The 26,406-nt window shown below is 50.3% G+C and overlaps 1 protein-coding gene across 1 annotated transcript; it reads left to right on the top strand.

The window, feature by feature from the left end:
• Positions 1–200: 200 nt before the first annotated feature.
• eif3ea (eukaryotic translation initiation factor 3, subunit E, a) lies at positions 201–26,406 on the top strand. The gene is made up of 13 exons (XM_084707082.1): positions 201–346; positions 1,477–1,594; positions 1,955–2,072; positions 3,621–3,663; positions 4,183–4,287; positions 10,157–10,282; positions 10,649–10,773; positions 13,621–13,747; positions 14,380–14,481; positions 18,141–18,250; positions 24,214–24,316; positions 24,925–25,059; positions 26,203–26,406. Exons 1-13 carry the CDS (start codon positions 257–259, stop codon positions 26,236–26,238), a joined length of 1,338 nt encoding a protein of 445 aa, XP_084563208.1. The 5' UTR covers positions 201–256; the 3' UTR covers positions 26,239–26,406.

Below are 26,406 nucleotides of genomic sequence, written 5' to 3'. Positions count from 1 at the left end.
CATTGTGAAAGGTGACACTGTCAAAATATGTCATAATAATGTGCCACTTATTCTATATGAATGATAACTTCAACTATCTATTTTTGTATTTCATTAATTATTTATTTATGAATATAGTATGACTATTTTGATCCTATGTTATGGCAAAGTACAATCTATTTTGCAAATGATGACGCTGAAGTTGCCAATACTGTCTGATACTGATTGGTTCTTCACTAAATCGGATGTCGTTTCTACTTCCTTTTAGTCAGGCAAGATGGCGGAATACGATCTGACCACCAAAATTGCCCACTTTTTGGACAGACATCTCGTTTTTCCTTTATTGGAATTCTTGTCTGTAAAGGAGGTATGTGCTTTTTGTTTTCTTCTTTCGCTGTGTGTTCTAAAATACCGTCGAGAAAGTATAGAGAACGTTGGGAAAAAGGTATGGGGCCACGTGTGTGAGCCATCCATGATGACACACACAGCTTAGCCAGTTAACGCCACACAGCAAGCTAGAACCCGGCTTGATGTTGTAGGCTACACACTTATATTCTACGTGTTATGTGACATCATTAGCTGACCAATAACTTGTTAAACGATTGGCATTTGCCATCTAGAATCTAAAATAGCCTTGAACACACTGGTTAAAACCATCGGGTGAACCCGCCAGTGCAGCTAGCTACTAGGTAGCTTATATCAGTTGTTCCATCAATTTTTTTCCAACATGGTTGTTGTACCTTTCTCTTCTAGCAATCTTAAATTGCTTATTTAGGTAGCAAAGATAAATTATTCATATGTACTACACATGTATTTAAGCACGAAATCCCATACGTCTTTCAATGGACTATCCTATCTCATGTAAGCTCACTTTCACATGGTAATGTACAGCTACTTAGCTCTGTCGCCTCAATGATCGCTAGTTGGTAATATCAGAAGAGCGCCGGATGGGGCTAGCTTGCTAGTAGTACCGCTAGCTAGCAAACAAGGCCTCGCACTGAGCTAACCATCTTCTCAACTGCTCAAACGTTCGGTTTGATATTTGTTTTGCCAAGCGAGTTTACTGGCGCTGATGACTTAAGTTGCAACGACGACATTTCCAAGACTAAGTACATCACTTAATCGTAAAAGACTGAATTGATCATTATATGGTTAGCTGTTTGCTAACGTTAGCACTTTTAGGAAGGCACTGTTAACGCTACAGTAACTAGCCTAGTATTGGTCTCGGTCTGGAAATGCTATCTAAATACGCAATTGCCTTCAGTGGTGTTGCCTTCATTATTCCACTCGTGACAGCTAGACGCTGCTTTATTAAGGGTTTAACTCTACTAATTGAGCTGACGAGCAGCAACCGTACAATATTTATTGGAGCAAGTGGATGAGGTTGCAGTCCGACACCCTGTTTTAACCCAAGGCAGCTTACACACCATGAAGATGTCCTCTTGCCTAAAAGTCATATTCTAAAGCGTAACGTTTTTCAACCTTCTCTGCACACAGATCTATAATGAAAAGGAGCTTCTCCATGGCAAACTGGATCTACTCAGCGAAACCAACATGGTGGACTTCGCCATGGATGTGTACAAGAACCTGTTCCCAGACAAGGAAATCCCCCACTGTAAGTAGTTTGTGTGCATAGTGTCACACACAATGATAGCTATGACAATTGTATTTATTAAATTCACTTAGTAAATGTTATCCAAAGCAAAACTTTCAAATGACATGTAAAATAGATGGGAAGGTGATCAGGGACCATCAGTGCAGGTGTCCTAATGTGTGTGTGGATATGTAAATTCTGGTGCTCCTCGGCTTAATCGAAAGCGCAGGGGGGTGTTATGCTATGCAAATGAGCACAGGTAACTTGTGCCAATCAGCAGTTGACTTCAGTTAACGCCAGGATACATTTAGTGATTTGAAAACGCCATACTCGTGAGGTTTAGCTGCACAGGATGTCCTCCTGACCACCTGTGCCCTGCAGCCCTCAGAGAGAAGAGGACAACCGTCGTGGCCCAGCTGAAGCAGCTGCAGTCTGAGACCGAGCCCATCGTCAAGATGTTCGAGGATCCAGAGACCACCAGGCAGATGCAGTCCACTAGGTACGCTGCACACGCATGCACGCACGCACACACACACACGCACGCACACACACACACACACTCGACATACAATAATGTTCTTAATCATTGGATTTTGGCCTGTGTTTGTGTAGAACCCGTAATGTGTCTTTTGAAATCCCAGCACGGTATTATTTAGTGGTCTCGCTTGCTATATCCTGTGAGGCTTCATTAGGGGGGATTTGTAATCAAACAGTTGGCAAAATATCATACCTCACTTTGTTAGTTTGCTTTTGAACAAGAATACAGACCCTGATCCTACTGTCTGCAGATTCCTTTACTCAAGCATTTATTTTTTGTGAAGCTCTGTGATTAGAATGTTTTGCTTCAATTAAAGTATTCTTTCCACGGCTCACAAAAATTATATTTCAACCACTTGCCAAGGTCTGTTTCGAGATGGCTTTACGAAAGTAAACAGCTTAAAATGCAGTTGGAACGTGATATTTAAAGCCATGCAATTCCAGCCATGAACCTTGATTTGCTGACTTGTGCCGAGAGCATCCTTGTCAGTTTGTGGATAATCTCTCTTTCAGCGAAAGAGGAGGGATCTTCCTATAGAGGGATTTCTTTTTACTCTATAGGATTTATAAAACTGTAGGGGACTTGTCACAGATCACTGCAATCTTGTGTTTTCAAACCAAAGGGCAGTCAGCAGCCATAATTAGTAGTCCATTTTATCATCTACAAAATGGGGCTGTGAGTTTGACACGGTTGGCCTGTAGACCTTCACTCAGGATCATCCTGGACATAAAATGAACAAACAACTTTTTTAGCAAATCCCTGCAAAAAAAATTACTGTAAATGGTTCTGGGCACTGAAGAGCTAATCTTTTCTGGAACGATTTACAATGATGCTCACCAGTAGACCTGCATCACAGTTGATGGCTTCAATAATCCATAGACCAGCTTTGCAATGAAACGATGCCATAAAACAATTTCTGCATAATCATTATCCTGTTGTTTGGATGCAATGGAAACGGATCCTTGAGCCAGGGACCTCCCACTGGTTCTGGTATTCCACCTCAGCCCTTTGGACAGACTAGAGGTGCCGTCCTGTTCAAATGTTAAATGGCCGTTTAAGACCCTGCTCTATCCCTCCACTATCATAGGCTATGGTCATGCAGCCTCACCATACTGAAGATCTTTTGGCCTCTTGAGATGTTTGTAGATGCCTGGGTCGTTAGGTCAGACATGGCTTGATATTGATGCATCCCCCTTTATTATACCGCAAAGAACTGTGGAATTTAGTCGTAAGCAAATCTTGTTAGATGCTTAAGGTCTGCAGTTACACATAAAAAAAAATCAAATGTCTGTTGGACGTGGCTAGCTTAGGCAGACACACATACATAAACAGCCGGTCAACCCTGTTTAAATATGAAATGGGATTCTTTGTACCCATTGCTCCCCTACTACAAATGGAAAAAAACACACCTGAATGAGTTTCCAAATACTTCAGCCTAACACCAGCCAACTGTTGACTCCAATTAAATTAAAACTAACGGTACCACTGTCTTTTTTTATTTTTTTTTAGGGATGGACGAATGCTCTTTGACTATCTGGCGGAGAAACACAGCGTAAGTTGGCCCTCTCTGCTGACATCTCACTTCTCCGCAGCATTTCCCATGACTCCTCAGTGAACCCGTGGTTGTTTGGGGGTGGTGCAGAGGGAGCGGCGGCTCAAGCAGAGAGACGTGAAATGACTTCCCAAAAACCTTAACTCGTTTTCGGGGTTTTTATGGCTTGCAAAAATTCTGCGGACTTTTGCATTCTGCGGTGGATTTTCAAGAATAAACGGAACAGCTTGGGACCCGTGGGTCTGGCCGCAAGAATGCCGGAGATTCTATATTTGGTGTGATGCTCGGCCCTCCGCTGGTCGCTTCCCACCCCACCACCCTGCTGACCCCGCACCCTGTCCTCAGTGCACCTCCGAAGCCACGCCTAGCCCTAGCTTCAGCCCTGACCCCTACCACAAATCCAGAACTGATGTGGGTGTGTGCGTGTGAATATGTGTGAGATCGTAATTAAAGAGAATCCTGAATGTCGTTTCGTGTCCTGTCAGGGTCATTGAGAAGTGTTTTTGTTTTATCCTCCAGTTCCGCCAAGAGTACCTGGACACCCTGTACCGATACGCCAAGTTTCAGTATGAGTGTGGAAACTACTCTGGAGCCGCTGAGTACCTGTACTTTTTCCGCGTCTTGGTAAGTAGGAACATCACTCACTAATGAGAAACGATGGGATCAAGATGAATGGCCCCCTTCCTCCAAAGCATCAGTGCATGCCCATCAATTACAGGCTGCGACTCTCAAGTTTGGCTTCTTGGTTGGTACTTTCCACATCAATGAATTGCCTCTTCAATGAAGCGGCTTTCATAACGCTAGAGATTGGATATTGTGATGTAAAGTTGGAAAGGACCCATTCACACGTTGGACACAGGCTTCTGTACTGTGTGTTTAAACAGAGAAAACAAGACGCTTATCTACATTTTACACAGAAATTGATCTATTTTGTCTTCGATCGTTGTTAACCATGTGATGTGTCAAGTTCCAGACAGTCTGAATAACAGAATATAAGTGCTATAATCTATTATGGAACTTGGCATTCCTGGCATTACCCCATTCTTTAAAATCTCTTTGGCGCCGTTTCGTAGTGAAAAATGAAATTGCACACAGCCATATTGTTTTTGACAGATTACTTCAATTTACTCAAAGCCAAGTAGACTTGAGAGGAGCTGGAAGAGGGGGGAAAAAAGCCCTGATCAGTAATTGCCTGTGAGAAGCTGACGTTATTCCCCGTGAAATTCCCCGCACGTCCCCCAGTGTTAGGAGAGACTGTTGTCCAAGGACTCGGCTAGCTTTCTTTTTCTTCCGGGGCCAAGCGTTCAGCGGCAGACTTTGTAATCTGTCTTGAGTCCTCCGGCCGAGTTTCTCCGGAGAGCTTATTGATTTGAAGGCTGCAGCCAGATAGCTCCTTGTGTAGATCCTTGAGCCCCCCCCGAGTGCCTATGAGTTATGTAATCCATCACGGCGGGTTGAGGGGAGGATACAAGCAGAACTGGTCATCGCTAAGTGGATGCCGAACAGGTTCACTTAATTAGGTGCTCTTTCTCTCTCTTTTTCCATCTCCTCCCTGTACCCGTTGTACCAGCACGTCCCACTCGGGCTTCGTTTGGAGATGAGGAGGGAGAGAGAGGTGCATGGGGATTAAATGATTTTCATCAGTGACATAGTTTGGAAATCAGATAATACCAAAGAAGGTTTTGCGGGGGAAGATAATTACAGTTCACTGAGAGTACTGGCAGGATCTGCGTTACACATGCGTACTTCTTATTTCCTCTGTAAACAAAGGACTCATTGCTGGGGCCCTGGTGTTTGTGGCTTCACTCCCGCTGCCCTCAGAAATGAGTGAAAGATGAACTACAGTGAGAGCGGACAGAAGGCAGGACTGTAGGAGCAGCACTGGCTCTCTCTAGACCAGAAAGCGCTATAGAGGGGAAATAGAGATTGTAATGGTTGTAGACCTAACACTCGTCTGGAGGAATGTCCGTCTCTTAGCCGCTAAGTAGGACGCCACCAGGGCTTTGGGAAAATGTCATTTTTTGTTTTTGTTTGTCTTTGTGGTAAAAGTCAAAAGCCGAATTTGAAAGACCAAGAATATAAGCATCAGTTTTCACGTTGATTAGAATAAGGAACATAAAACTTGCGTTCCTCCTCTTAATTGGCCTGTGGTGTTCATTGTTTCCATGACAATGTTAGTGACTGTAGGAAGAGCCCCGTGATGGTCCTTGACATGTCCTGAAGTTCTTGGCAGCAGCTCTGAAACTGTAAACAAAACTCCTAACCTAAAGCAGTTGCTCACTCTGTGATTGGTTGTCTCCTTTATGCTGTCACACTAGACATCCCCCGACAAGATGATAAGGACTCTCAAACACAATTTCCTCCACCCCACTCCCAAACCCCAAAGTAACTACAAAAGCATGCAACAGATGTGCAACCCCCTTTAAAATGGTTGTTTACGGGTTTGCAACTTTGCCTAAATAAACCAAAATTGCCCTGACAGTGGTATGTTGACTTTGGTTCCAGCGTTGATTTTTACCCCTCCAATCGTTAGCCCCCTTATTTGAGACTCAGGGCCAGAACGGACTCTGTAACCGGATCTTGTTGCTTAGCCTGACAATGCTAATGCTTTCTGAGAAAAGGAGAAATGGATTTCATCGGGGGGCGAGTCTTTATGCCTCTCCTGTTCTCCACTCTCTTGGTGTGCAGTGGACCTCCCATCTTTCCACCCCCCCTCCCCTCATTCCCCCTTATGGGAGAGGTGAGGCACCATAAGTCGTTTAACGTGGGAAAGCCAGTCAGTTAAATGAAGGAAGCCAGCCTTGCAAAATCCAGTCCTGGGGTCCTGTTACAGTGTGGCCTAGCGCGAAAAGAGCAACTTATTCATATCATCAGTTAATGCAGGGATTGGATGTTGGGAATAAAGATTGAGTGTCCCGACGGCTCCCAAGCACAGTCAATTTATTGTTGCTGGTCAGTCAGCGAAAATGTGCCCCTACTTCGCGAACCAATGGAAACTTAAGGTAACTTCTGGAAAAAGCCAGGTATTGAGCCTATTCCAGCGTGGCCAGCAGTGAAAGCCAGGCAGTGTGTCGAGAGCTGCCATAATGACCTGGAGGCCGGCCAAACATGGCAGGCTGGGACTTCCAAGAGGAGGAGGAGGAGGAGGAGGGGTGGAAAACAAACAAAACAAAACACTTCTAAAGATGAAACACTGACCTTTTCTATTGGCAGAGAGGTTGGCCCCTCCTCCCTACACTGCCACGCTGATCATTCTTATGACTTCTGTACTTTAAAAGTCATTTTGGTGGAGTCCTGGTTGTTCTTTGGTCAAAGAAGTCAAGTGATGGATGGATTAAGATGGCTGCTTTTGTATTCCTAATCAATATAATCTTTTTTTTTTTTATATTTTTTTTTTATGTTTTCAAAAAAATATTTTTGCTAAAGAATCCCCCCCCACCGCTGTCACCTGTGTACCAGAATGTATTTTTGGCTCAGAGAGAAATCCCCTACATTGAATGATCATCTCGTCTCCATCAGAGAGCATGATAGAAACCGTACCCTGATCTCCCCTCCAGCCGGTAATCTCGAGTGTCACAGCCCCATGCTGCTGCCTGTCCGAGGGTTGAGGGGGTGTGCGGCCAGCGTCTGGCTTCCTGTGGCCACGCAGCACACACCCTGCCTGACTTCCTGCTTGACTCATGTCACTGCGCCTGCTGTCATCGCGGGTTGTTGCAGGACCACGTTTCCCAGGAGCGTCAGTGGCAGCCCCGCCTCTCGAGCCACAGGATGGTAATCCCTGAACTGCAGAGACGTCCCTGCCTGCCTTTCATTACCTCCTCATTTTTGTTTGTTTTTCGTCCCTCTTCTTGTGGTAATCAGAACCAGTAGCCCGTGACCTATTTGAGGATGGATATCCCCGTCAAGATGTCTTTCGTTAGTATCAGCTCGTATTTCAACACAGCTGGCTTACGATAACTGTTGTCTGAAGAAAAGGACCTAATTCCCCAGGATGTTTTTCTCCCTCACCAATTGAAAGGAGATCATCACAATTTTATTATCCTCGCGTTTCAACCGGCCGAAAACATAGTGGAACACTAATCCCGAAGACTTGCTATTTTGTTAATGAAGCAAGGCCTAACAGAAGCCGGCTACAGGTGGAAAATCAGGCGTTGGACCACACAAACCATACCCTGGATACACCAGGTCCGTAGAGTGACCAAAAAAGCTTGATGTCCAATCAGAAATGTTTCCTGGGGGATATTTCCAGATTCCTGATTCTTCATTTTTCATTCCAATCAAGCCTCCAAACATCGCGGTTTGTTTATACGAAGAAATGACTCCTCCGGCTTCAAGTACATGTTGAACACCTCCAGATGCTGAGGAGAACGCCTTGCTAGCTAGCTAGCTCCTGATTCATCATTTCAGCTTGTTAGAAAAGCCCTCTCCCAGCTGTCACTTTGATGGCTCTGTTTCTGTCTGCGCCCCCCCCCCCCATCTCCAGCCGAGATGATCAAAGCCCACTGACATGTTCCCCTGAACCAGCAGAAGCAGGAGAGCCCTTGATTTGAAGCCCCCCTCATTCTGTACCCAGGCTTCCTTAAAGGCTAGTCCCAGGGGTCAGGCAGAGTCAAGAGGATTTGGCATTTGATAAGGGCTAGTCCACGGGTCAGGATGGAGTCAATAGGTACCGGGAAGGGGCACTCCCCTCTGAGACACGAGCTCCCTCCCTCCCTCCCTCCCTCCCTCCCTCCCTCCCTCCCTCCCTCCCTCCCTCCCTCCCTCCCTCCCTCCCTCCCTCCCTCCCTCCCTCCCTCCCTCCCTCCCTCCCTCCCTCCCTCCCTCCCTCCCTCCCTCCCTCCCTCCCTCCCTCCCTCCCTCCCTCCCTCCCTCCCTCCCTCCCTCAACACTATTTGTTATTCTTCCTCAGTGGCAGTGCAGCTTGTTAATTCTGCTTAGATCGCATGACTGCGGCAGACGTGGAAGAGACGTGAGTGAGATCCTATCCGATCTCGCACACGTGCAACTGTGATCAGATGCAACCAACAAAATGAGATTAGATCCGATTGTAGTTTGGCTTTGGCAATGTCCCAGCTTAACCTATGGACGTCTTCAACCCTGTCCAGTCTGGTTGGTAGGTTGGGAAAGGAGTGGGAGCAAATGGGCTGGCAGTCCACCCAGGCAGGGTTAAGTGAAGTGATGGAGGCCCCTCTTAAACCCAGACATAGATGGAGTACCGGAAAGTGACTGAAGCGGAGATACTCCAGGCCTATATTTAGTATTGTGTCTTCTCCAGACCATTTACCACCCTGCACATTTTTCAAGACTTGCAGCATAAAGTAAACACGGTCTAACCAAACGTTTTAGCACTTGCACGTTTGTACGGAGAGCGCACACATGCTTCAAATATGCCTCTAGTTACCGTGGTAATCTGTAAGGATCGCGGAGGCCAGTCATCTGCAATGCGGCGGTTGCTGTATCTCCAAGTGCTGCAAATTAGGTTTTATAAAAAGCTAAACAGTCTTTCATGATCCATTTCTCTCATTCTGTCAGGCCCCATTCCCTCAAGATGACATAACGTAATCCATTTATCCAGTATAAATAAGAGAAGGCACTGCACTGTGCACAGACGTGCCACTGAAGCCAAACTAGCACTCCCCCACCCCTGCCCCCCCCTCTCTTTCTGTCCAAGAAGGCAGATGTCTGCAGAGTCCTTTATCAGAATTTGGTCTTCCAGGCCATTCAGAGGCCTGTTATTCTGTTGTCGGTGAAATTCTTCTCCTTTAAGTGTACCAGTGTCCCCTTGCTACCTGCTCCAGGTCTAACCAGTGTCCCCTTGCTACCTGCTCCAGGTCTAACCAGTGTTACCTGGCTACCTGCTCCAGGTCTAACCAGTGTTACCTGGCTACCTGCTCCAGGTCTTAACTAGTGTCAGCTTGCCACCTGCTCCAGGTCTAACCAGTGTTACCTGGCTACCTGCTCCAGGTCTAACCAGTGTTGTCTGGCTACCTGCTCCAGGTCTAACCAGTGTTGTCTGGCTACCTGCTCCAGGTCTAACCAGTGTTGTCTGGCTACCTGCTCCAGGTCTAACCAGTGTTGCCTGGCTACCTGCTCCAGGTCTAACCAGTGTTGCCTGGCTACCTGCTCCAGGTCTAACCAGTGTTACCTGGCTACCTGCTCCAGGTCTAACTAGTGTCAGCTTGCCACCTGCTCCAGGTCTAACCAGTGTTACCTGGCTACCTGCTCCAGGTCTAACCATTGTTACCTGGCTACCTGCCCCAGGTCTAACCATTGTTACCTGGCTACCTGCTCCAGGTCTAACCAGTGTCACCTTGTTACCAGCTCCAGGTCTAACCAGTGTCACCTTGCTACCTGCTCCAGGTCTAACCAGTGTCACCTTGCTACCTGCTCCAGGTCTAACCAGTGTCACCTTGCTACCTGCTCCAGGTCTAACCAGTGTCACCTTGCTACCTGCTCCAGGTCTAACCAGTGTTACCTTGTTGTCTCTCCCCAGGTGCCCGCCACGGACAGGAACGCGCTGAGCTCCCTGTGGGGGAAGCTGGCCTCCGAAATCCTGATGCAGAACTGGGAGGCTGCCATGGAAGACCTCACCCGCCTGAGAGAGACTATCGATAACAACGTAAATGCCCCAGCTCTCAGAATTTGATACAGCACTTGGATTCCCTTACATAGACTCTCATATTGGCTGCTTCATGTTGCAGCTAAGCACTGCTGTGGTTAAGAGCCCCCTCTTTCTCTCTCTCTTGCTCTCTCTCATTTTCATAGACAAGGTTTAAATTGAGCAGTTATGTGGATGTATTTAGAATTCTTAATTGGGTGGACGTTTGGGAACAGGGTGGGGAATTCTTTACTTGGAAGAGAACGTAAATCGATTTTCGTGTCGCCTCTCTGAACTTGTCGAAATTGGTCTGAACACGTGGTTCTCAATCTAGAACGATTTCTTATGGTTATTGCTCTCTTTCTCCCCCTGGCTCTCTCTCTGCAGTCTGTAAGCTCTCCTCTCCAGTCCCTGCAGCAGCGGACCTGGCTGATCCACTGGTCTCTCTTCGTGTTCTTCAACCACCCCAAAGGGAGGGACAACATCATCGACCTCTTCCTCTACCAGCCCCAGTGAGTCGTCCTTTCCCAAACACCCTGACCCATCCTGGCCAGCTCCAGGGGCTGCTCCTCCCAGCGCCCCGGCCCTCGCACACAGCCCGTTCTGCTCTGGAAGGAACCCCCCCCCCCCCCGGACCTAACAAGGTCATCAATCTCCCAGCTTGAGCCGAGGTGTAACACCAAAGTGTATGTGGTCCAGATGTCCGTATGAACTGTGCGATGCCTCCAGTCCCAGAGCTGCAGTAGCCGTGATCGTCCACTAGGCCTGAGGGTGGATTAGACCCAGAGGGCTGTAAGGGGGGGGGGGGGGGGTGTGGGGGTGCCCACACCCCAGCTGAACCCCAGGGCTCGGGGGTTGGCCCCAGGACAGGAGGCCCTAATGGGCTTCCCGTGGTTCAACTGGCAGCCTGGTCCTGGTCCTGAGAGATCTGGAGAGAACTTCGATGCGTTTTATAAGTCAGACTTGAATTTGAAAAGAGAACCGTTTTCTCTTAATAGTGTTTTGGAGAAGAGAGGGGGGGGGGGGGGGCTCACTGCTGCTTCAAACCCTTCCTGGTATTTTTTAAGTGGTTTTAGTCTGTTTTTGTGTGGTCTGTTTACTCCTGAAGCGGAGATTTGAGCCATGTGTATCCCAGATCGGAAACTTGATACATTGTGTTAAACTCACACCAACTTTTTCAAAACTCCCCACCGCCCCCACCCCCCCACCCCCCCCCCTTCAGTTTTTAGTGTAATTGAACAGATGATCGTGCCCCACAGAGGGCAACTAGTTACCACAACACAGCACACAGGGATGTCTGCTTCTCTTGAGTTTCACTCCGTTTGAAAAAAAAAAAAAAAAAAAAAGCTTAAGCTTGACGATGGAAATTAAGGCTAGCCAATAATTACTTGTGAAAAGCTCACACCAGACGTCTTTGTGGACAAACTTGAGGTAGTTTCGGTTGCTTTGCTGTTTCACAGTCTAGAAACAACATGCTTCCACTATGAGGCTTGGCAGCTCAACCCCTCTCCCACCTCCTCAGCCCTACCTGACCTCCCCCACCTCCTCAGCCCTACCTGACCTCCCCCACCTCCTCAGCCCTACCTGACCTCCCCCACCTCCACCGTCAGCAGAAGCTGACCAGAACCTTTTTTGTTAGTCCAAGGGCGTCTGGGAAGAGGTTTCAGCTCCATGCTGAGGTGCAGGTGCTGCCAGGGAAGATAATACTGTGGTAGTAACGTTATCTCGGCACTCTGGCTCCTAGCTGGGGTCCACTCAAGCCTTTGCTAAATCATCCCCGTCCCTGATTGGCTTGTGAAATAGAACCGTTGTTCTATTCCGTGTCCTTCTCTCCTGCCCCTTTTTCTGTCTCATTTTGTCCCTCTTAGTATTTTGTTGTTTGTTTGTTCCTCCCACTACCGGACCTTCACCCTCTTCTGGGTTATTTGCTGCGACGGAGGATAGAAGGGGGCTCTGAGTCTTTCCTTGGCCGCGTGCCTCGGCTGCATTCCCCCCCCGCACCGCAGTGTTGTTGCCCCTCCACCCGCCCCCCCAAACCCTGAGACGATGACGTAACCTGATCGGGGCCCGGCGACCGAGTGCTCTCCCTGAGCGACCCCCAGAGACGGCAGCATGAGTCACGCTGGCCTGGCGGGGGCCACGGGAGCCCCGCCGGGAAGGGAAGGAGGTGTAAGTTAATCAGGAACACAGTGCCCGAGTGTTGTGGTCCGCCACCGAGTCACACAACTACAAAGGCGTAGGAGGGGGGTGGGGGGGCTGGAGGGTGGGGGGGGGGGGGGGGTAGAGAGGGCTCCGTCACTCCGGGCTGGCGGCCGCTCTCTGCTCACCGCTGCCGTTTTTAGACCCAACATCACAAGTGCCACAGGCCCCCTTGTCCCTTTAATTGTTCCAGCTACTTAAACCCTAGTACAACGCACTCTCTCTCTCTCTCTTTCTCTCTCTTTCTCTCTCTTTCTCTCTCTTTCTCTCTCTCTCTCTCTCTCTCTCTCTCTCTCTCTTTCTCTCTCTTTCTCTCTCTTTCTCTCTAACGCTCTCTCTTTCTCTCTCTTTCTCTCTCTTTCTCTCTAACGCTCTCTCCTGCTCTCTAACGCTCTCTCTTGCTCACACACAAAAACATGTGTTTCTGTGTCCTGATCCATGGGAGGCCAACGCAGGAGGGAACTCTACTTCCTCCTCCTGAAATTTAATTTAGCCGAGGATGGAGGGAGTGTGTGTGCAGGCAGGCAGGCAGGCAAGGATGGCTGTTTGGATACGGATCTAGACCGTAGCCATACCATTAACCCTGGCCGGACCCTCACTCTGACGAGACATGCGTCGGCGTGGCGTGCGTGTGTCGGCGCTGTTCTCAAGGCGCGGGTCCTCACCCTTTCACTCTGGCAGCCTCCAGAGTGTGGACGTTTGTCTGGGGTTAGAATCAGTCTGTATGGAGGCACCCCCCTCCCCCAAACCCAGAGCCGTGAGTCAGTTGACCTGTGCTTCAACAACAAGGCCCTGAGCTATAGGGTTTCAGCTACTGGGCAGGTCACTGATCTGTATCTGCTAGCCTGGGTTTCCTTTTCTCTCTCTCTCTGTCTCTCTCTCTGTCTCTCTCTCTACCCCCCCACCCCTTGTCCTCCTCTCACACAGGCCCCCTGTTGAAAGGCAGCCCTCGGAGCCTGGGCCCACAGTGTCGGGCCCACAGGGGCAGGTCTGCACGGCTGGGAAGATTGTCATGTTAAATGCAGGGGGGGCTCGAGGGCGGCGTGCGTTGACCGCGCACCGAGGAGAACTGAAGGCTATGAGGCCTTCACAGCAGCTTTGTATTAGAGACTCACCTTTGAACACCCCCCCCCCCCCCCCTCCTTTCCATCCTCCCCCAGGTACCTGAACGCCATCCAGACGATGTGCCCCCACATCCTGAGGTACCTGACCACTGCCGTCATCACCAACAAGGACGTCCGCAAGCGCAGGCAGGTCCTCAAGGACCTGGTGAAGGTCATTCAGCAGGTAAAGGCAAAAATCTCCCCAGCCTAGAAGCGGGGGGGGGGGGGTGCTCTGGCCCTGGCTGAAGAAGTCTTGAACCCATTAGGTTTTGAATAATGGCTGTGGACGCCATGATTGTAGTGTACCGATGTCTCTCACCCCCATCCACCCACCTCCCGGCCAATGACAGTAGCTTCTTCCGAGATCAATGGCTCCGAAATCTAAATAAGTGCCGTCTCAGTGGGCTGTGGGTAATCACTAAAACATGTGCTCCTTGCTCCCACCATGCTCCTTGGCCCTGTAAACCTGGTCTGAGAGGCTCCCAAACATGGCTTTGGAAGAACCAAAGGGGGAAGTTCTGAACTGGTGTTTTTATTCAAGGCCGTGCACCGTCTGGCTTTATGCGGCTGCGGTCCTCCAAATTTGACGTTTCTATTGTTTCATGTAATAGGATAGAATTCGTTGGACCCTGTTTGAGGCTGCTTTAACTGCATGGTGGTTTATTATGGGGTGACAGCCTCACTGACGCACTGAAATACATGGCCCCTCTGTCCATCACTGTATTGCTCCAAGAAACTGTCAGACTTCACACACACACACACACACACAGCCACACACACACAGTGATGTTGTAATGGTTCGTTCTTTGGTTTTAGGAGTCCTACACCTACAAAGACCCCATCACAGAGTTTGTGGAGTGCCTGTACGTGAACTTTGACTTTGACAGCGCTCAGAAGAAACTGCGGGAGTGCGAGTCGGTAAGTCACATCTCGATGAGCTTTTTCCCCTCGTTCGAGAAGTGCCTTCTCCTTTCAGAAGAGTTCCATCTTCAATAAATAATCGAAACCCAGGTTTGACTGGGGCCCCGCCGTGAAGATGTCTCGATAAGCAGACCATCGGATTGGCTCGCGCTCACACTTTCCCCGTGTAAACCCCAGTGGGAAAACACCATGCGACTGAAAGCGACCCACGCCCTTTGAATCGTTGTCTGCGACAGACGGGGCTCGCAGCAGGAGATGTTGATGCGATGGTGTCCATTCTGAACACCGACGGCACCACAAGACAATAACGGGATTGAGTGTTGCCCGACAGTAGTGGCCTGTGTTCCGCGGGGTACATTCTCTGGGAAACCCTGTGACTCAGGGCTCTGGTCAGCTTTTATGACTGCCTGTAATTGTTCATCAGCCTGGCGGTCAACAGTAAAAAGCTTTTATAGGGAAAAGGTCCACGCGGAGGCGTGCAGACACACGTTTCAAGTCAGGTCGCTGTGTCATCGGAGGCCATAAGGAACGTTTATTTCCATTCTGGGTTTGTAATGGCCTGTTTACCACAATGTCCAGACTAAATGCAGGTTCTGAGCTTGGACTGGAGTAGGATAGTCAAAATACACAGGTCACCACTGGTCTCCCAGCTGTATCTTGTCTGTTGAAAGAGGCCGAGTTCAAAGCCAACTTGTGTCAGAACCTACCTCCCCCCAATGTAGCTCCTAATTGGGGACTTGAAGTTCCAGCTGTTTGTGTATCTGTGAAGCTCTTCCCCAGGGCATTCCTACATTGTTTAATATCGGTTCCATCATTCCTGTTTCACATCTCATGGACATGGAGATTGTCCATGTGAACTTCTTTACAAAGCAGCGCCTGTTAGAGCTCCGTAGATATCCATCATAATTGTGAGATAATTAAAGCCATCACTCATTCATGGCCAATCATGTGGTGCTCTGATTGGCTATACCCAAGAGATGACTAATTTACTCACAGCCCAAACAGGTTCTAGAGGCCCAATCAGTGGCCAGCAATCAGACGCATACTCTGAGCAGGTGTTGTAATTGGTGCTGGGTTCTGTGTATGGTTTCTGAAACATGATCCCTCAGTCAAGTCTTTGCATATGAGAGTGTAATGGAGATTTCCCAAATGATTTGATAATTTGGACCTGCGGAGGAATAAAAGGCTGTACTCCAGTGCCATTTAGCCCCTTTTTCATCTCTGCTCCTGGACGATAAACGCCCCAAGAATGAAAACCATCTGGCCTGATCAAATGGCGCTCTCACAGAAGTAAATGTTTATAAATCATGTAAGCGGTTGACTGAAGGTTCCATTTCATTCTAATCTATTTTTAAGCTAATATAAAGAGCCTGCAGCTCCTCTAGTCAGGCTCTAACGAACGAGGAACTAAACTCATTTGTGTAGATTTGTTTTTACTTCAAGGGTCACGTTCAGCCAAAAAGCTCGACTTCAACGGAAAACTATTCAAAGCACGGAATGGGTAAATGAGATTTTTCCTGTGTAATTGCCGCAGGGGGAGGCATTGCATTATGACGACGTACCGCCAACAATATTAGTTCTGTCTCCTGTTCAAGCGAAGACACGACACGCGCCCCGCCATCACCGATCTTGTTAAACACTTGCACGCACTTTTGAGGAACCCGCAGCGTGGATTTTTGACCTGCCCTACCCGGGGCTGTGTTTACGCAGCGTCCGCCGAGGCCGGGTGTCATCCCAGCCGCCCCCAGGTGCTTTCAGTTCTGTCCCGGGAATGGAGAGCCGTCAGTCATCTTCAGGGCATGCTCAGTAGGTTCCACACAAACCCCTGGGTTCAAACGCAAGGCCGGCGAGGTGGGTGGTGCGCCAGAGGTTAAGCTGCAGCTTCTCCGCATTAACTTGTGATGGGCTGCAAACGGTTTCACCGAATGGTCTCGTTTCAAAGCAATAAAAGACAGGAGAGGCCTTTTTAGGAGACGTACGCCTTGAAGAAGCACATCCATCAAAGCTCGGGGTGTGTTTTCGAGAATAAAGAGGGAATGGTTGAGAGGTAAATGGATAGCCGCCAGTGAGTTCCTGGTGTGTAATGTAACAATTGGGAGTCAGAGGTGGGACGTCGAAAGGCTACATCACAGTGAGTGGCTGCGACACAGGCCAATTCACAGATTTTTGCAATAGTCAGATATCCATGTTGACCGCGGGTTTGCTCGTCTTCTGCCAGGCTAGCTTCAATGGTTGCTGCCAGCTGGGCTGAAAGGTGAGAGGGTCCCAGGCATGTTGAAATGGTCCTGTTAGGGTTTTCACCCCTGTGGGTGTGTGTTCTCTCCCCCCCCCCCCCCCATGTGAAATGGCTGTCAGATGTCTGGGGCTTTAACATTTTCGAGGGATGGAAAGAAAAAAAAAAACACAACCTGCATATTCCTTCAGTTGAGCCTCTGAGATTGGCAACTTCTCGAATCCCCCCTTTCAGTATGTGTTTGAGGATCTCGGGACCGTATCCCAGATGACAGCAATTAGAGCACTTAGCTGTTCAGAGTTTATCAGGCTTAGATAAGCGTTGTCATAGCTCAAATGTGGTCTGTCCTGATAGCGCCATGTAGTTGGGATCTCTTCAAGCGGAACGAGACGGCAGATTGCCGCTCCCTAAGCTTAGGCAAACAAAGAGCGGGGTTAATGCTTGGAGGACTTTTTGAAGACGGAGCCCTGTGATGTGAACGAGGTACTCAAAAGACGGTCTCCGGCGCTGTAACCGCTGTGGAATGTTCCGGAGCGTTTCACTCAGGCCTTCGGGGGCTCGGCCGGGGTCGTGAACTAGCAGCTACAGTAGTCGAATCGTCTAATCACTAACGTCTCAAGGTGGCGGGGGGATGTGCTAAATGGGCCCAGAAGCTTCTGGATGTGTGTGTGTGTATGTATACGGCCGTGCCTGTAGGTAGTGACATGAGCTTTTGGCAAGCTTGGTCGGCGAGGCTGATGTCACGTGGAAAGGTGCTGCGGAGGCTGGAGACCCCGGTGAGCCGCGGGTGTGCGAGGCCGGTTCTCCTGCTCTGCTCTGCACCGCTGGACCAGATGATGGGTGATAAGTCACGGCCTCCGTGGTCGCTCCGGTGGCTGGCTGCCTCCCTACCCGCTCACCGTTTCATGTGGAGGCGGTAGAATTCAAAGATTTGTGGTCGATTTGGAGCACTCCGAGTGGCCCCCGGATTACTGCCTCACAGATGGGGGTAGTTCTCCTTTCAGGCCTCAGCCAAAGTCAACCGCCCGACAATTTAAATGTGGCCAGGACCCCCTCCCTCCCCCTTTCCACTCCCCTTCTCAGCCCGGTATAAAAATAAAAAAAAAGATTTTTAGCGCCGTTTTAATTTGACTTGAGTTTCAGTGAATGGAGTTTTCCCACAATTTGAACAGGGTTTGGAAGCCAAATAAGAGGAGAGATCGAAACCTGTTACTGCCATTTTTTTTTTTTACGGCTCTCTAGGGCCACTCGTTCAGAAAGGCCCATCTTGATTGCTGTAATGAGCTTACAAAAGGCTCTCAACTCAATCCTTGCTTAACTTGTTTTACCTTACCAGAACCTTCCGGCAATGTTTTATAGAAACTCAAACAACTGACACAGTTGGTGTAATATTAGTGTTGCTAACGTGTGTTCTTCTCCCCAGGTGCTGGTGAATGACTTCTTCCTGGTTGCTTGCCTGGAGGACTTCATTGAGAATGCCCGCCTCTTCATCTTTGAGACTTTCTGCAGAATCCACCAGTGTATCAGCATAAGGTGAGCCATCCAATCATTGTTTCTGGATCAACAGCGTAGAAACAGCCATCCCGCCGACAGGGAGCCATAGCCTCCCTCCTATGGAGCAGCCAATACATGACCAAGCATAAACTGGCTGACAGGTGAATGTATAGCAAATGATTAAAAAAGGGTAATTAGCCAATGAGCTTATTTTGTTCTGTGCAGCTGTAAAAAGAGAGGATATGTACTGAACTTGCTGGAATGCCCCCTCACCACCACAAAGATAAGTGTTTATGACCCATCTTCAGACAAACACCCACACCCCGCTGTAACTTCTTTGGGATTGGGTACTTGGACCAATAACTGTTTCCATGTCTCCCATTGGTTGTCCTGTTCACTAAAGTTTAAAGACCCTACCAGGTTCTCCCAGGGAGAGGTCAGGGTTTAGGTGGGCTCTCAGGCCCCTCTACAGCCCCCCCCCCCCCCTCTCCACCGGTTCAGACTGGTTGGAGGTCAGAGAGTTCTGCAGTCTCCCCCCTTGACCCCAGCTCTCTCCTCCTTAAAGATCCTTGTTACATCCACCAATGGACCTTGGACATCCACCAAAACCCAGAAATAGTCGATGCTAATTATCGTGAGCATTAAGGGAGAAAAAAAAAAAAGATTATAGTAATTGTGTGCAATTAAGATGGATTATTGGATTTGGCTGCATCTTTTGCATCCATTTGAGAAAATAACACATGTATCAGTATCCAGGACAATCCAACCTCTCTGCACATGACTGCATCTCTGATGGGGGAGGCCAGGGTTGGGGGAGAGGGGAAGTTGGGCTTGGGGTCAGGTTGGCGGGGAGAGGGGAGGCCGGGCTTGGGTGGAGGCTGGGTTTGGGGGTTGGGGGAGGCTGGGTTTGGGGGAGGCTGGGTTTGGGGGAGGCTGGGTTTGGGGGAGGCTGGGTTTGGGGGAGGCTGGGTTTGGGGGAGGCTGGGTTTGGGGGAGGCTGGGTTTGGGGGAGAGGGAGGCTGAGGTTGGGGGAGAGGGCGGCTGGGTTTGGGGGAGAGAGGCGGCTGGGTTTGGGGGAGAGGGGCGGCTGGGGTTGGGGGAGATGGGCGGCTGGGGTTGGGAGAGAGGGGAAGCTGGGGTTGGGAGAGAGGGGAAGCTGGGGTTGGGGGAGAAGGGGAGGTTGGGCTTGGGGGAGAAGGGGAAGCTGGGCTTGGTGTAGAAGGGGAGGCAGGGCTTGGGGGAGAAGGGGAAGCTGGGCTTGGGGGAGAAGGGGAGGTTGGGCTTGGGGGAGAAGGGGAGGTTGGGCTTGGGGGAGAAGGGGAAGCTGGGCTTGGTGTAGAAGGGGAGGCAGGGCTTGGGGGAGAAGGGGAGGTTGGGCTTGGGGGAGAAGGGGAAGCTGGGCTTGGTGTAGAAGGGGAGGCAGGGCTTGGGGGAGAAGGGGAAGCTGGTAGTGATGTAGACTTAACTACACAAAACAACTCTTGACAGGTTGAGCATGGTAAAACTCTGAATGAGATATTCAAAATATGTTAACATAGGCTGATGTTGAACCCATGGAGAGGAATGAATGACTTGGGCAAAAGAAAGCGACTGACTTCAGGGTTTCTTTATGGAGCTGTGGGGGGCTGCAGTCAAGGTTGGAACCATGCAACAGGCTCTGTTGAAATCTCCTCTAGCAGATTGTCTGGAATTGATTAGCAGTCCTGGCTCTCTCTTGGCAGTCCTGCTGCAATTGGATCCATTTTCTTGTTAAAGACCACAAAGGTTAGTGGGAACACTGAAATAGGAAGTCAGATTGTGATTGTTCTGCTTTCCTCCCTCCCCCCCCCCCCCCCCCCCCTGTAGGAAGGGCTTTGTTAGTTGAGGTTGAGGAGCTCCACACAGGCAGCAGCGTCAGGGGTTCCCCTGTTTATTTAAAGCGTCGTGACGACAAAGGACAGAACGCGTCTATTTTTGACGAATGCCCGAATTCCGTGTCATTAGTCCCGATACCCAGCAGCTTTTGCATTCAAGCATGGAGTAAAATGGATCTGATGCCTGTTTTTAATTAGGATTATTTATTCTTTGGTTAGCTTTTTACATTTTTTTTTTTTTTTTTTACACAGCTTTTGGCTAGGAAAGAGTTTGCCGATTTATTTAGGTCCTCCATAGCCAACGGCCAGGGGACAGAATTGGACCAGAAGTCGGAGTAATTGAGTTTATGCAGAAAGGCCTTATGTAAAGCCTAGGCAGCAGAAATGAAACTCAGTCTGGGTCTAGTATTCCTAATTGCATCCATATATTTTGTCTAGACTGAGTTTCCTTGGTTTGAATGAAGTGTTATTGTTTTATTCACAAAGTTTAACATTGCGACTCCTGACAGTGATTGCTTGCTGGCAGTAACTTGCTTGACCATTGGCCTCAGGCATGGCTGCTGTCATTTGACATATTAGGTACGTGAAGGTGACATGACGGCCTTTAAGCCTCCACTGAGAGCTAAAGATGACACTGATGGTCTGACTGACCCACCAGGACCTGACCCACCAGGACCTGATAGGTCTAGCGCTCACTGGGAGATCTAGCAACAGTCCGAAGACGTAGCCTGTTGGGGGGGAATACAGTTGTGTGTATTTGAATTTGGAATTGGAGATCTTTCCACTTCACAATTGAACCATTAGAAAGACCACACGGTCATTTCGGTTTTCTCGAAAAATCTATTCTAGCCCAAGCTCAAGAGCAGGCTTGCTCCAAATGGTTTGGAATCTCCTAATGCTATCATATGGTAGTGTTTAACAAAGCATCGGTTAGAGTCCATGTGGAGAAGGGGGCACTTCTAAGGATGTCCCACGCGCACACACACACCTCTAATCCAGTTCTCCTTTAACCCTCCCCCTCGCACACACACCCCCACTGAAGCCCGACCCCCCCCTCTCGATCTCCAACCGGTTGTGGGTCGGATGGAGTGACCCAGAGGAGTCCTCCAACCGGAAATAGAAGGCCGAGAAGCCAGGGACTGGAAGAGGTCAAAGGGAATGTGATCCTGGTTCCCCAAAGGGACTGGGGCATGGCTGTATAAAAGTCAATAGTTTAGGGTGTGCAGAAGAACTGGATTGGGGTCTTGCCCTCTCTTGGCCACAGTCCCCGTCCCCCCCCTCCTGTTTTCTGTTGAGATCAAAGTAGGGATTAAAGTAAAGACTTGACTCAGGGACGGACAACAAGATAGAACCAGCTTGTGAATGATAGACAAATCTTCCGGCGGTTCCCAGGAAAGCATTGCCAGGTGTCTCTTGGCGTTCAATTAGATCTGCCCTTTTACCTCCCGAGCGGGGCGTGGCCGTGCGGTGCTCGTCCCTGTCGAATGCCCGTTGTTGCACGCTCAGAGGTCAGGCCCCGGGTTTGACTTGCCCCTTGAGCAGACAGTGTCACGTACCTAGCCCTGGGAGTGGCTAACATGTGCTTAACCACCCAGCAAACCCACCGAGGCCATCTGCACCAATCATTCGATCTTTGGGGGGGGGGGGGGGGGCGGCTAGAGAACTGTCTGTTTCCATTTGCATCCTCATCGGTATCGTTGGCCGGGCTTCTGGGATGTGTGGCTGTGTAGGCGAACGCTCGGGCAATACCTTCGTGGAACACGCAACCGAAACGGATCCCTTCACAATGCAGGGATTTCAGAAGCTGTTGCTCGGTACCCAACTTTGTCGGACACATGGGATTGTGTGATTTGAAATGGAAGAATGACCGGTTAGTCGCCAGCATGACTCGCCTTGGACCTGGCCCTAGCCAGGGTACGCTCTGGTCCCAAGAGCATCCATGGTGTCGCTCTTGAGGGCAGACGCATGTTGGCCATCACGACCCAGCCTCGCGTCATCTGACAGCTGACACCTCAGCTTGTCGGGGCCCTGCTAATGAGCCCGGGGAGTCGCCCCCTCTGACACCGGCGTTTCCCGCCGCCGCCTCGGATAAGTACGTCAGCTGTCTGCCGGAGCTGGGAGGGGGGTTGGCAGCGACCCGTGTGATTGACGTGCCCCTCTAGCGAATAGCTTTGTGGCCAGGTTGGTTACGCTCTCTCTCTCTCTGGTGGTCCGCTACAACTGGGTTGTAGGACTGGATAGCGTCACAGATTCCTAGTCATGTCCGGAAGTTCCAAACACATGAGGAAGAAACTGGTTGAGGGCCATTTCTATTCAGCCTCTTGAAGGCACAGTGTCATGGTGTTCATCAATAGGTAATCCTGTTCTCTCTCGCTCTCTCTCTCTTTCCTGTCCTCTCTCTTCCATCACCTCTGGTGTGCAGAGTGCTGATAGGCCCTGCCTCGTCACTGGGAAGCCAAGCTCTCGTTCTGCTGGTTCTTGCTGAGGTCACCGTGTTTATGACTTGTTGTTGGGCTTTCTGTCCTAATGCCCCTTCCAGACGCTGATGTCATTCCAGCCCTCCCCTTGGACCTGGCTCTGCTACAGTTACCACTCTCACGCACGTTTGTACACACACATACTCACACTCAGCCACGACCAATGGGTCAGAGAGAGGAGAGAATGTGTTTGTTCTGTCGGAACACTGGGGTGGTGGGAGGGGGGGGAGTTAAGGGCCGGAGGGTAAACCAAACATCGGTCCTTATGAGGTTACCTCCAAATGGTCACATTTATGAGGAAGGAGGTCTTAAAGAAGTCATGGAAGTGAAGTGACGGGTGAGTCAGCCCTGCTGGGGGAGGGGGGGGGGCTGGGGCTGGGGCCCTGTCTGGGGCTGGACCCTCGTTGTGAGTGGTTTGGGGCCCTGGGTTAGGTTCCGGGCCTATGGCCTAGCCCTAGGTGTGGGTCTGATGCAGTGGGAAGAGTTGGGGGGGGGGGGGTCTGAGGATTAGCCTAGGGTCTGGGGTCAAGTGCTGGGACTGGATTCATGCCAAGGGCTGAGGCTCGGTCCTAGGCCTCGAGAGGGGTTTTTGTGTTGGAGCTTGGGGGTCTCGTTCTGACACTGCTTGGCCTCCTCAGTCCTGTGGCTCCATCAGAAGGCCCCAGGCGGCCTGATTAATGAACCAGGAAGTAATCATTAGCGGGGTGAATTGTTTTTCTACATGCCTCATAACCCCTTTCAGGCAGGAAAGCCCGCACCGCGCTCACAAATTAGTGCCTATTTTAGCGAGTATAATAAAATAAGTTGAAAGGTGTGTGTTTGCACTAGTGTGGCGACCGGTCTGTGGGATGAAGAGCTGTAGTAATTGTGGTGGTGAGTGTGGCGAAAGAGGAGGTTGGAGTATTTATAGAGCTCTCAAATGAGTTGGAATTGGGGGGGGGGGCTGTGTGCAGCAAAGGGAGAATGAAGAGGGGCAGGGGTTTTGGGTGGGAGTATCTGGGTCTGGATGAATCAGGGGAAGGTCTGGGGAGGGGTGGTATCAAGGGGCTCTAGTTAGGTTAAAAGCAGCAAGGGGAAGCCAGCTGCACAGGGAAAGGCTTTGGATCAAAGAGTACCCCCTCCTCGCACCCTCACACACCCCACTCACTCTGCCTCGCTAGTGACACATCCATGCTCTGCTCTATCAAAGAACCCCTCCCTTGTTCCGCAAGCTGGCTTTCATTTGGGGACAGTAGCAGTCCTGGTGTGTCCCGGCAGACTGGGGACCAGGTGGAGAGTGAGATGGGGAGAGGGCGGGGGAGAGAGAGAGAGAAGGAGGGAGGACATCAAAGGCCGAAGTGGCCACAGAGCTGAGAGAACGGAATAGTCCAGAACAGAGTGTCCCTCCTCTTACTTGGTTATATGGGCATTGTCAACCCCTAGTTATGGACTCTATATCTCGATGGACCCTGGAGAAGTCTGCGAGGGCCATTTGTCCAGCATGCTGAAGATCTTGGACACAACCCCAAACACTCTTTGGAGATGCCACGTTTCCAAAGCTTTGCCCCCGTTTGTTTCAGAACGGGCACATTGTAGAGTTCTGTTGCTGTAATGTTTAATCTCCTTCTCTCCCCCTCATATCTCTCCCCCCCCCCTCTCTCTCTTTCTCTCTCTCTCTCTCCGCTCTCCCCAGCATGCTGGCAGACAAGCTGAACATGACGCCAGAGGAGGCAGAGCGATGGATCGTCAACCTCATCCGCAACGCCCGGCTGGATGCCAAGATAGACTCCAAGCTGGTACGGCTGCCTCCCTGTCTGCCTCCTCCCTCCCCTCTTCTTCCTCCAATCAATCCATCAGTCAATCTGTGAAAGGGGTTTGGGAGGGGATTGATTGATTTGATGAGGAGCAGAACTTTCTAACAAACCAGCCTCTGCAGGTTGGGGTGGGTGGGTGTGGGTGGATGCGTGCGTGCGTGTTGGTGTTTGTCTATTATTCCACTGTGGAACAGTTGCACATGCTGAGATGGAGGTGTGTGTGGGGGGGGGGGGGTGTATAATTGGAGGGTAGGCTGTATGATGTCAGCGCCATACCTCACCTCCCCTGAGCTTCTGTGTTGTACCACTTCATATCGGTTGTTCCAATCCCAGGCATGGCTGCTCTGTAATCAGCTAACCATCCCTTACTCGGCTGGGATGGGACCTAGAATTACCCCCCCCCCCTCCACCACCACCACTACCTTCCCCAGGACTAGCCCTGGTTGGTCCAGCTAGGGGGGGGGAGGGAGGGGGGATTGTTTGTGTGATCGGCCCCTGGTGATTGGACGGCGTGGGACCATGTGTGATTCGATGACCCGTCTGTGGGACGGGGGTGTGATTGGCTGTGCCCTCTCTGCTCTGGTTGCCAGGGTCACGTGGTGATGGGCAACAACGCAGTGTCGCCGTACCAGCAGGTGATTGAGAAGACCAAGAACCTGTCCTTCAGGAGCCAGATGCTGGCCATGAACATCGAGAAGAAGATCAGCCACAGTAACCGCAACGAGGTGAGCTAAGTCACCCCCCCCACCCACCTCCCCCCTGAGACCAAACACCCCCCCCCTCACCTCCTCCACCTGTAGGCTCCCCCACACATCCTCACCTCCGCCTACTTCCCCCCCCCCCTCTCTACTCTCCACTTTCCTCATCCCTAACCAAGCCTACTGTTCCCTTACCCCCACCCTCCTCCTCCCCAACCAAGCCTACTGTTCCCTTACCCCCACCCTCCTCCTCCCCAACCAAGCCTACCGTTCCCCTAGCCTGTCATCCCATCCCTGTGAACCTGACGTGAGTCCCCCCCCCATCCCAGAGTTCAAAGCCCTCTCCAAACGACCAGGGCCGAGGAATGTTGATGAACGGCCATCAACAGCGGCTCTCTTTACACGACATCGGGGCCAGTAGGAGCTGCTCCGGCAAGGGCCCGGCCTTTCATCCTCCCCCTAATGACAAGGCAGACATCAGGCGTTCCCCCCTTAGAGGGCAGTCCCGGATAGGTGACTCAGCTAGGTGGCTTCTCACACACCAGCCGAGGTTCATTTCCCTCTCAGAGCTGGTGTGCACCCCCCCCCCCCTTCCCCTCTCCACCTCCCAGGTGTCTGCCTGTGGCTAGCTGGTCCAGTCAACGTTGGGATGTAGACTGTAGGGGCTGCACTACCACCAGCTTGACCTTGCGAATTAGGAGAGTGGGACTTTGTCGTTTAAAAACCAAGGCAGTATTTCATAAACCTCTCGACGTGTCCAGACCCCCCCCCCCCCCACACACACACACACACGGTCGACACGGCAGATCCAAGCACAGGTTAACGATGTGAGCGTTAACATCCCAGAGTTTCGAGCAGGTCATCTTTTCATGTGCCCCCCCCCCCCCCCTCATTTCTTTTGTGTTTTTGTGTTTGAGTAAGCTGCAAGTCAGGCCTTTTTAAAAGCGACCCTCACCACCCCATTAAGGAATATTTGTCATTACACTAAAGAGACTGCAAACAACTCCCTGACTTGCTGTCCATTGGGGTCGCAAATCAGCTGTGACATCAGGGACACACGCATTCACTCACGAGCTCACACATGTCTGTGGAGGTTCACCGACTTCCCCTCTACGTATGTGTCGTACGTGTTGTAAGGTCTGACCTGTCCTGTCTTCCTCGCTCCCACAGACTCCCAACTGGGCCGCCCAAGACACCGGATTCTGAAAACGCGCGGAACACGAGTCTTTCAATTCCAGTTTCTAAGGCAGCATTCACACCCTGTTACATCAATTTTTCTTTTTTACTTGTTCCCCAAGCAGAAAGATGTTGCTTTTTTGGCACTTGGTTCAAGTCATCGGTGATTCAATAAAAAATAAAAAACACATTCGGAAA

This window comes from Hypomesus nipponensis, chromosome 2 (assembly GCF_054491055.1).
Source record: "Hypomesus nipponensis isolate SF chromosome 2, ASM5449105v1, whole genome shotgun sequence".
Classification (NCBI taxonomy): domain Eukaryota; kingdom Metazoa; phylum Chordata; class Actinopteri; order Osmeriformes; family Osmeridae; genus Hypomesus; species Hypomesus nipponensis.
This window is presented reverse-complemented; position numbering and strand designations above follow the sequence as displayed.